Source organism: Buceros rhinoceros, unplaced genomic scaffold (genome assembly GCF_000710305.1).
Source record: "Buceros rhinoceros silvestris isolate BGI_N320 unplaced genomic scaffold, ASM71030v1 scaffold12734, whole genome shotgun sequence".
NCBI classification, from domain to species: Eukaryota; Metazoa; Chordata; class Aves; order Bucerotiformes; family Bucerotidae; genus Buceros; species Buceros rhinoceros.
Window position 1 is genome coordinate 33,881 of NW_010408853.1, and position 12,072 is coordinate 45,952.

The window sequence follows — 12,072 nt, forward strand, 5'->3', positions numbered from 1 at the left end:
GTAGGAATTACCTAAGAAAACAGCCACAAAACCTCAGCTAGTGTAAACTACTGCAGCTGTATGCAGACCATGCCAATTTACACAGCAGTATCTGATGGAGTTTGTCAGAGCTAAGAAAACATTCTAACTTTTCTGAGATAGCATATGTAAGCCGGTGAAGATCTTGAAAAAGTACGAAGTTCATCTGTGCTTAAAACTGTGGCCTCAAAATTAAATGAAAACTCATTACATGCTTTCCTTCTTATCCATTTTGTATTTCTAAATTCTAGGACTTTTTGCTGTAATTAATTTGAATTTCGTAGCAGTATAAATTCTGCAGTGTAGAGAATAAGAGTCATCTTGATGGAAATTCTCAGATAATCTTGTGGGTGTGAAGCCAAACTGCAGCATATGGCATCCTCCAGCCTGCCTGGACTCCATCTTGTGGAGGCACTGCCATCGGCTGAAGGGACGGCACAGCCCCGAAAGCAGCATGCATTGCTCATAGCAGATGTGCATGTTCCTACAACAAGGAGATCAATAGCTTCGATTACTTAGTCCTCCGGTAAAATGGTTCTTTCAAAATGTAAGGGTACGGTATATGGCTTCATTTCATGTAACAGGGAAATAGCATTCCCTAAACAATAATTTAAATGTAAAACTGATGTTAAAATAATGTTTAGCCTAGCACAGAAATTAAATTGCTTTTTCTGACAAAGTGTTGGTCTGACAATCTATTATTGACCACTAATAGAAGAGATAAAAAGTGGGCTTGTAAGCTCATTGTCTTCCTTTGTTTTAAACAGAACTGCTAGAGATGTCTTCGGATGTGTGCCAACCGTTCTCATAGATTTCAACATCTTTTACATGCATATATATAGATACATATATACACATCTACATGCATAAAAATATATGTATACATACATATGTATACATATATATCTGAAAGCATGGATTCACTCTGCAGTAGTGCAATTAGCTATTTTGTTGCAAACACATTCTTCCTTTAAAATGCACAGAATAAAATTCACTTCAGCTTCGTAAGCAGAGAGGTCTTCAACGGGTTTTTCCAGTCATTGCTAAAGAAGATGTGAACAAAGTAACCATCACTACATTAACATGATTTACATTTCTCGAAGATTTATTTTGCCATAGATTTCCTACGAATCCTGAGATTTCATAACTCATTACCTCACATGAAAGGATTGGGAGTATTGTTTCCAAAAACCCATTTAAACCAAACATTGGGTGAATCAAACTAAGCCTTAAAATAAAAAGAAAATTCAATTAGACATCCTCAAATTGAGTTTTTTCAGTGTCCAAAAGACTTGTGCATTTTCCTGAAACCAACTTCAATTTATGAGAAGTGGGAATTTGAAATCATAATTTTCAAATATTCCAACTTCTGAAACTTCTCCAGGACTGTAAAGGCACAAACACCTCTTCTTTTGCAGAATTCTAAAATATTGACATTTGAATTAAGCAGTTGTTGAGTGCCTAATGAGTCTTTTATTCCTTACCAACAATGTGTTTGCAGAAAAGCACAGATCTAATGAGGAGAAAGGAAAAGGAATTATAATTCAATAGAGGAGATGTATCAAAAGTAATTTGGAGAAATCTCGCAGTGCAAACAATTTTGAGATTTTTCAAGATGGCTCAAAAATTTCTTATGCCTGAGGTTTACCAGTAATTCCTAACTGTACATCACTTCTTTCATTCATGCACTCCGGGTTTCAGAGGCTTTCCTAAAAATCTTTTCTTTTTTTCCTTTTTTTTTTTTGTATGTTTTTCCCTCCTTCATGCTGGCAATAACTGTCATCTATCTGAAATGCAGCTGTAGCTCCTGAGACATACATGGCATTCTGTTGACCTTAAACCTTATGGTCCAATTTCCTTAGTCATAATTTCCTTATGCATAAGATTTTTCACCAAATACTTGATGTGTTTCTGAATTTTTGCTTTGAATATTTTGGTTTGGGAAAAGTTTTGACAGCAAGTTTGGTTTTCAGGGAGCTTTTATGATTTGTGTGTGGGTGTGTTTTAACTAAAGCTGCAATGAAAACAGTGAAAATTCTCATAGCAAGTGGAAACAGAAAATGAAATTTTTCTGTCAGCTCTGGTTTTAACCTTATTTCCAATCAGTATTAGTGAGCATTGTGTAGCTAAAACTTCACACGGTGTCTGGAAAATACATAACACTGGCTAAGAAAAAGCATTGGTTAAAGGAGTTGATGGAAAACATACTGTTTATTTGTGAAATATTTGCAAAATACAGAGTATGAAACTCTCCTGTGGCAGAAATACAGAAGGAGATAACATTTCCTTCCTGTGGGAACACAACATCCTGAAGATGCTAGATTTATTACCTCTTTAATGTATTTTAACTTTTTTTGTTGTTGTGGTTCTTTGTTGGCAATAATAAATCTGTCTATATTACATTTGTAAGTGCTTGGGGTGAGGGGAAAGGTGGTTTACTATTTATCTAAAATGTTTCTGTCCATTTTGGTCTACAGCGAGATTGCTTAATGGTACTCTAAGTACCGAAGGGCTGGTACAGGCCAGGATTGGGAAGACGTGGCACCTGGCATGTGCAGATGATTGGAATAAACAGATTTCAGACAGTGTTTGTCAGCTGCTGGGGTTAAGGTGAGTGAAAAATATTCATTGTTCTTGTAAGCTCTTCGCAGGTTTGGTGTTTTCCTCATCATTTTACTGGGGTCTTTACCATCCAAAAAAAGGATGAATGAAACGGCATTTTTCTGTGGCAAATGAAGTATTTGGTGCGCCCTGTTTTGATGACATTCATTTCAGGATTGGTGAATATGGCAGATTAGGCAGGAGGATATATACCGGAGAACATTGGGAGACTGATGTGGAGGTATTAGTCTTTTATCACCTTACGTCATCATTTAAGGCTTCACTTTTATAAGGATGGCTCAAGAGTAAAGCTGGAGCAAACAGCAGCCTTGGCTGCTCTGCTATCACAATAATGTTCATTTTAAGTAAATTCAAGATAATCTCTTGGGTACTCTGCTGTTGCACTCCCAGTACATTTCATACCTATCAACAGACCTGAGCCGTTAGGAGCAGAAACTGTATTTTTTCTCAGGTATAGTAAAGGGGAGAGGGAGGAGGGAAGTATATGGCTGAAAATACAGATTTGGCTTCAGTCACTGTTCAGCAGAATTTCTAGGGAAAAGGCGGGGAGGGTCGAGTGAAGAACTACTGTATCTTTCAATCTATGGCAAAATTTATGGCCTAAATTCTGGCCTTACTTACACTGCGTTCAACTTCACTGTCGTCCACTGAATAATAAATAGCTTTCCTACAGTGCTGAGGTTTTTAGGGAATGTCACTCATCCAAGTAATAATGAAATTAACTTCTAAGCTTGCAATTCATTATGTTGGTCTCTGACCAAAGTAGAGTGCCTGCAAATGCCCATCTGATAAATTAACTGTAGAAAACAGAGAGTTAGGAGGACTTAGAAAAATATCCAATTGTTATTTGAAAATACTTTTAATCATTGGATGAATGTGTACTGGTTTGTTTTTTTCTGTTTTACCCTTTGGGCAGGTACTGCATTTACATAAATACCAGATGCCTGCATACACAAATCCTGGTTGTAATTTGTGTATGTTATTTCATTTACACATGCATATAAGTGTATAGGAACAATGAATAAATATTCTTCCAGCCAAATACCTTGTTCTTTACAGTGACCAATAATCTTCTTCCACCAATACTTTCTCCCTCTTCAGACCTTCTTTTCCTCTGTAACTTCTGGACACTGGTAATTTCGTGGTCTATTGGCTTAATTTACATTTTTGTATTTGATAGTCTTCAGTGGACTTTGTCTTCTGTAGTACTTTCTTTCATTCATCACGGCTTGGCTTCGTGGATGAAGATTTGGGAAGGGCTTTACCCACACTTACTGCAAGCGCGCTGATGGCTGAAAAGGCCAATGCGGGATAGACAAGTCCAGTTGCAAAGAGCACAGCGGAAGGTCTCCTTGGGTGGTACAGTCGAGACACGGTTCTTTCTGCGCTGTCTTTTCTCCTCGAGACTGATTCTACTTGTGCTCTCAAAGGAGGCAGTAGCGTTATGTATGGTGTGTCTCCAAATCTCCCAATTGGAGGCCAGGGTGGACCACTGATGGTGGTCAATATGGCCAAGGCTGAGGTATTGTTTCAGGGAGCCCTTATATCTCCTCTTCGGAGCTCTTCTCTTGCGGCAGCTGGTGGCAACTTCACCATAGAACTTTCTATTACCTTTTAAAAAATACTTATGCTTTTGTCTCCATAATATTCTGTGGCAATATGTTTCAGTTTGTCTTATAAACTAGTCAGATACACTTGCTAAAAAATTCCTATTAAGTTTCCTTATTACTTCTTTTTAATTCCATTTCTCAGTTTATTACATATGCCCATTGTCAGGAAAAAGTATTTTTAAACTTAAATTGCATCACATTTTTGCATCCTGTGTGCTACTGCTGTTACTTATCCTACAAAAATAGGATAAAATTTTCATATGTATACATATATATAAAACTCCTGTAAGCATCATGCTATTTCTGCCTTCCACGAATCCCCCTGTAGCAGCATATTTGTTAAGAGGTGGCACCATATTTGTTACTAAATGGATGTTTGTGATAACAGGTCTTGAGAAGGCTGTAGCTCATGCTTCTCTACTGAATAATTACCTAGAATCATGCTTTATTAGAGAAAGAGGCTAAGGTTCATCTAGGACAATTTATTTCTGCTGTTAATTGCTTATACATTTGCTAGTCCCATTTACTGTTTAATTTATGAAAAAGAATGAAATTATAGGAGTCCTGTAACATATCCTGATTATCTATGTACTGGGCTAGAAAGCGCAATGTTCCACACAGATTCTAATAAATCACGTGTGAATCCTTTTGCATTCATTTTTCAAATATGTGACTGTCGCATTTGTGGTATGTGCCAAACAGCAGAGCAAATCTGGAGGGATGCCTACGTGTTGATCTACAAAGTATAGCTAAGACAAATCACTTACAAATATTCTTAATGAATCTGGAGTGCAAGGTGCACAAACTGATCCTGTTGAGAAACCTGAACGAGATCCTTTGCTCAGCTTGCACTTGTAACCGTGTGCATCTGACAGCACTGTTAAAATCTGAGTATTGTTAGCATTGCTTTTCCTTGAACCAACAAAACCACACATTGAGATTTGCTCCATTCTGCTGGTCTGGTGAGAAACATGCATGTTACTCTGGGACCAGAGCCAGATGGGTCTTAATTGAATTGTACCCAGGAGTAGCGGTAGAGCTTGCAATTTTGCCATACCCAGAAGTGAAACAAGGACTGAGAGCCCAGGGCTTTCTCTCAACCCTGCATGAACCCGCAAAATTCTTCAGAAGGAAATGAGTTAAATTGGAATACAATGCCTTGTTTGAGATGTCCAGGTCAAATAGTTTTCATCCTCACCACTTACGAATGGTTAGCAGTAGCTATATGCCTAGCTCCTTCAGACACCTCAGAAAATCCTGTCTTTGACTATCAGAGCCAGGTTCTCCAGTGTGCTGAGAATCTAACACATGACCTGAACGGGGTGGAAACGATCACATAAAATTTATGCAAAAAAAAATTTATTCTCATGGATAAATCAGGATAATGAACAAATTAGCATGTTCTCACTTTGCTGCAGAGCAAATGAGAGCCATGTGATGGATGTAAGAAAGAACCTTGTTCTCGGTGTCTTCAGGAGGACCAGAATTAGGACAGTCCTCATAATTTGGTTACAGACTTAATTTCACAGCAGCTGTCACCAAGTAATAATGTGCACTGTCACCTGAAAGCCACAAGAGAAGTCTCAATTATTTTTTTGGATTTGTAGGTCCACGACTTCATTTAGGATCAGACATCACTAGTAAGCTTGGCTTAAATCCATTGCTCAAGAAGCTTCATTTCAAATCCAGAAAGCACCAAGGGCTTACTTTTATGTCATTTGCAAATTTTCATATTAAAAATTGTGTGCACACACGTATTTAGAAAACAGCAGGTTTTCGTATGAATTCACATATGAAAAACCTTTTTTATGCCAAAGAAAGTGTTCGCTAATTGTAATTTTCTCCTATTCTTCGTTTCTTTTTCTGTCAGAAAATCAGCAGATGAAACAGAAACACTGCCCTGTGTCTCAAACACTAAATAAACAAACTGCAAATGTCCCACAGTCTGACATCTGAACAATGAATTACAAAATGTGTGAACACATTTTCTTCAAAAGACTGCACTTGTGTCCTTATTCTGAATATTTTTTTCAGTGTGGCACCACATCATCTTGTTTCCCAACATTTGCTACTCCTTACTGAGAACACGTGAGACAGAGTTAGCGACTCAAATCATAGTGATCCATAGAGTATTTAGATACATGAGGACACGTAATATCTGAGCAATTTACTGCACAGGTATCTCTCTACATCTGCGTGTAAGAAACTTCTAAGACTATTCTCTAAGTTTTCTGTAAGTTTTGCCTAGAGAGCATGTTGAATGGAATGAGGGTTCCTTAACACCGAGGTTAGCCTTTTAAAGGCCATTTTGGTCATGACCTGCGAGATTTCTAAAAGACCGTTTTCATTAACACAAATTTAAAAGCTGTGGCACTGCATTTATGGACCTGCACAATAATCTATACTCCTGTTTCTAAACTTCATATCTCCAGAAAAAGTGTATTATTTCTTATACTTACGGGAATGCTTAACCCTCATCATTTACCTATAAATTAATTACAAGAATAGCAGATTGCTTTTGTGGTCACTCACAAAGCTTAGAGGTTTCCAGTTGTGTGTGCTTCAGCACCCTGAGAAATCAAATGAAATTATCAAATGTTTTGTCAAAAAAAAAAAAGGCTCAGATTTTATTTCAAAGAAGATTAAAGCCCCTGTGGTTACAGATAAGCTCAGAGAAGTTCCACAGTGTAATCCAGAAATTCCAGAATTTAAAAACAAAACAAAACAAAAAAAAAGAGGCAGAAGAGTGGGAAATCGTTTGCTCAGACTTTGTTGCAAAAGACCAAGATGCTGAGACAAGTTGAGGGATCTTCACAAGTATTATGAGGTTGGTGGAAGCTTTGACTTGAAAGGTGTATGGTGTCTGCCCTATTACAGGCTCTGTAACAGTTATCCAGTAAATCACACACGCATTCAGTTGAAGTTTTCTGGTATAATGTGCCATGGAAAATGCAAGCCAGTAATTTTCATAATGTACATACTTAAAGCTTCTCCTGGTAGCATGTTCATTTTTACACTGGTAAAAGCTCCTGCTCACTGACTTTCTCCAGAAACAACTTAGCACATTTTTCACATATTTGCACTTATTGTAGCTCAGTGATTAGACTGGTCGCAGTGAAGTTCCTCATTGTAGAATTTGATTCTGTCTAACTCTCCCTAACTGGGTTGGCTCTTCACTACTACTCCAACCATCTACAAGGTCAAGTCAGGGTTCTGGAGCAAAGTACCTATTAGTATACTAGTGTTTTATATTGAAAAAAAGTCTGTACATTAGATTAGAGTGTACAGACTCTCCCTAACACCCCACTCCCCGAATTATGTGAGTTTTGTCATTTCCAGGTGGAGGAACACTGCAGCAATGACTTGCTCAGTAGGGTGGGTCATAGAGCTTTCCTACTGGCACAGCAGAACTATTGAACACCTATTTTCTTCTATCCTAGTCTTACTCTCCATATACAACAGATTTGCAGGTAGATTCGAGACTTCATACTTCCCTGGAGAGTGAGATTTACCACACTTGAACACAAGAGATAGCACTTCCTAGACACACAGGCACTCCCTGTGTATTAAACCTGCACAAATGGTTCTATTCTTGCTCCTGAGATATGCACGGCTGAAGTGTCAGATGGGAGTAGGCTGTCATCTCCCCAAAATTCTGTAGTCTGACCATAGCTATCTTTTTTCCCCACGCTTTCTCAAAAGACAGCAAATATGCTTCCTGGGTGTATGTTCCAAGCACGTCATATGCAGGATCGCAAACTACCTAATGCAGAATGGGCTATAAAGTAAATGTGGGTATGGGTTGTAAATGTCAAAACAATGTACCTCACCAATAGTAGCCAGAATTCTTGGTGTTCAAAAGGACATCGTTGTAAAAAAAAAAAAGTTAGTTAAGGAATAGGAATACATCCCACTTCAGAGTAACTATCTTGTTCAACAGCATACATGACATCCTTGACTTATTCCACAAACAGGTATTTTGATTTCAACAGATCTACAAGGTGAAACTGAACTTCTAAGGGAGGTAGCATTTATTCCACTAGCTCCTTTATAATATAAAATAGAGTTTTGCTTCTTCTCTAGGCAACTAAGTACAGCATCAGTGTAATTACTCTCCCTCACAAAAGCAAAACTGTGATATTAGAAGGTACAGCTATTACTGTTCCATTTTGCATATTAAGTTTTAACTCTATATATTTAAGAAATAGTACTGTAAACCCTTCATTGTGGTAAAGAAATGCAGAAATAGGTAATTTACTGATATTAAAATAATTATTTTCTGTTTCTTTCAATATTATTGTATCATTAGAAATCTTAGAATAAGATGTAAGAGTGAAAGTAGGTGAGTTGCATTTTAAACCATGAGTTTCAAGCCTCAAAAATCTCCTGATAGTCATTATTTCACAAAAAAAACCCCAAACAAACAAACAAACAAAAAAACCCACAACAGTTTATTCCAGCAGCATAATCATTTCCAAAACATTCCTCCACTGGTGGGACAGGATAAATATCTAAAAATACGCATGTGTCTTTTCCTTCCAGGGATGCAAATATGTCATCAACTGTATTATTTACTGGAGATGGACCATTTGTCAAGATCAGCGAAGCCGCTAACCACAGCCTAATAGTTACAAAAAGGTGGGTAGAGTAAGTTTTCTTCCTCATTGAAAGGATAACTTAAAGTATAGTGGTGATCACTTTTACAGTAATTTCCAGCTCAAGTTTATCTGAAAGTTAACATAATTCGGTATGAAGTCTGGACTATAAACGTTCCTAGGTTTTATTCGCTGTCTACCACTGAACTCTGTGTAACATTGGGAACTCGCTCTTCCTCCTTCCGTTCTTGTCCATCTATTGTAAATTTAAAAGTAGAGATGTTTGCTACATTTTTAGCTAGCATCCAGTACAATCTTAAGTGATGTCTTTATATATATGTTGTGGAAATGATAAATACTTGGATTTTCTTATCTAAAAATCTCTAAATTAGTAATAAATAATATATTAGAAGAAGTAAAACGGAGTGGCATTCACCCATGGTTATACAGTAGATATCACACTAGGTTCTCTCTATAATCAACAGAGAAAAATAATCACTCCAAATTGCAATCCACCATGGCATCTCTTAAAATATGGTGAGTCACACCATAATTCATTGACTTTATTGATACAGATTTAGGACTAAGCGTGGATTGCTAAATTCACAGACGGGTATCTATATATAGACAAATTACTCCCACTCAATAATGGCTTCTAGATTTGTCTCCACATTTAGAAGACAATCATTAGTGAGATGAACCTTGGAATACCTTTGAGTATATTCTAATCTTTCTCAACCCAAATAGCAGGGGAAGTGATTCTGAAGGGTCCTACAAACTGGACGAGTTTCTTGTAGATTAAATGAAAATATTTGCACAGAATTATATTCTCAGGAAATTCTGGGATTTACAGAATACCTCCAAAAGGAGAAAGGCTTGCCCTCTTCAAAGAAAAGAAATACATGATGACTGCAATTACTATCTTTTTGCTTATAAGAGGGCTTATTATGCACATTTTTCTGGAGTCATACCAAAAGTACCGAGGCAGAAAATTACTAATTGCTAAAATGCTGAAATCATGTTGAATATGACAAGACTCCATGTTCTTTCAGGTATTCTTTATAAACATACTTTATAGTAAAAAAGCAGGAGAGAATTCTCTAATTTGCTATGCTGTATTTTATCTATAGTAAAAAAAAAACCATAAGAAAAAATACATTTTATTTTCTAATTTTACTCTGTTAAGCCCAAACATTTATCATTCTCATTGGTGGTGGAAGCACCTGAAAGTAATGGAATATCATTGAAAGCTATTTTTCTTTTTTTCTTGAGTGGATGTCTAAACCAGGATTGTCACAAGACCTTCTAAAAAGCAGAAATGATTTAAAGATGTCTTTTGTTAATACCTATTAAACACTGAGAAGTGGTTAACACAGGATGAAATGGAATATGTTCATTCATCTTGTATTTCCATTGCAGAAATAGGTATCTTGTACCCTGTTTCATCTGGACAGCTGATAGAAAACATTACAGATGACACACATTACAGATTCACACACTTTTTCTGTACATATAAGGAATGATAGAAAGATCACACAACTTGATAATTAAAAAAACCTCATTAGCTGGTAATCAAATTCTAAAATGTATTTCTCACATTGTCTTTAGTCTTTATTGAAGAGTAACTACTGTTAAAGAAAAGAAGGGTACATATAATAAGACTTGAAAGCTGTGGTGTCAGAGACAGCAAAATATTCTCCGATGCCCTTAGGTAATATATTTCTTGTCAGTATAGCTTTGTAACTGGGCAAAATCCTGCTTTGAAGATATATGTGAGCAGATTCCATGGGCATAATTGCTTTTGCCAGCCCTAAGTGAAGATCATACTCACAGATGTCCCAGCTACTCCAGACTTCTGCCTGGTATGCTGCTTCATACATGACAGTCAGTGAGGCACATAAGGATGGGTATTCAGCACACACAGTGTCTCTGTCGTCTTTTGCACTCTCCTGTCCTGCAGCAAGCAAGGAAGTGGTTTTCATTCCAGGAGCTAGCTTCAGACAGAAGAAAAAGCATAGGCCCATGAAATATTTCCTACTAAAACAATCAGTAGGTATTGGCGGGGGGACAAAGACCCTCATTACACGTGACTCCTTGCTTCAATGTAAAAAAGGTAGGAACAAATGTGACGTGTTGGATGTTAGTTTGGCTAGTTTATGTGTCTACCTGAGACAAAGTGTAGGATCAGATAGAAGAGCCAATATACAGTACAACTGACCACCCTTTTAAAGCCTATGGAGGGCCTTGGTCAAGAACATTTAGTTGCTATGAAGTTTGCGCAGAATATTGTATTGGTTTTTTGCAGGTCCACGCACTTCTGGTTGTCCTCCTTGATGTTTATCTCGCTACCAAGGGACACCCTTATGAAGTTGATACAGACTTGAATAGAAATTACAGCATTTGTTTCCCACTTTTTAAATTACAACTGTAAAATTATGCATCTATCTTGAAGTGGAAAATGGCAATGTGAGACTATTCAGGGTTGGAGGCATATCTCATTCTTAGCCCCTCTGTAGTGAAGATTTAATTGGCCTTCTTGTACCACTATGCCATTGTGACCCATGTTGGGTCGTGTCATGCATTATTTTCCTCACAACAGGTATCACATTTTATAGCAAATATAATGGGGGACACATAATACCATATCACATTTAAAATATTCTTCCCTTTTTCTATTTAAAAAATATGTGGGAATGTATACGGTCAAGTAGCCGTGGACAGACATTTTTTTTTCTTTGATATATTTCTGTGTGTATCAGATATAAATTGCTAGCACACACATTGTCCCAAGTGTTCAGATTCATTACAAGCTATGAAGATAATCTTAAAACCTCTGGGTATCAGAAATGCTTGAGCTAGTTTTGATCTGTGGTCTTGTGCTCTTCAGACTCTGGCTTTATATCTCTGCTAAGTAATTTCTAACCCTGTATATGCAGCTATATATTTTATAGTGCATTAAAATCCCAGCAAAAAGACCGTGTTATCAAGCTAACCTCTTAAATTCTTTGGTCACACTGATCTCTAGTGGTAAGGTATCAAAAACATCTCAAAAGGCAGAAAAAATACCATAAGCAGTTACAATGTTATTGAGAATCTGTCACAGACAGATGACTCATTTCCCTAAAACGCAAGAGGCATCTACTTTTATGCTTGTAACAGACACCAACTAAGTGTCCGCCGAAGAGGAGTACATACTTTTAATATTATATGCCATATAATGTATATTT

At 37.0% G+C, this 12,072-nt stretch overlaps 1 protein-coding gene across 1 annotated transcript in view; it reads left to right on the forward strand.

Annotated features, from left to right (window-relative positions):
* Positions 1-8,888, forward strand: part of TMPRSS15 (transmembrane protease, serine 15) — a gene marked incomplete at both ends in the record, with an annotated part of 41,804 nt that extends 32,916 nt beyond the window's left edge. Inside the window, 2 exons of the mRNA XM_010135020.1 lie at positions 2,496-2,628; positions 8,793-8,888. Coding sequence (XP_010133322.1) covers positions 2,496-2,628; positions 8,793-8,888 — 229 coding nt within the window. The remainder of the gene's footprint in view (positions 1-2,495; positions 2,629-8,792) is intronic.
* Between the last annotated feature and the right edge of the window lie 3,184 nt (positions 8,889-12,072).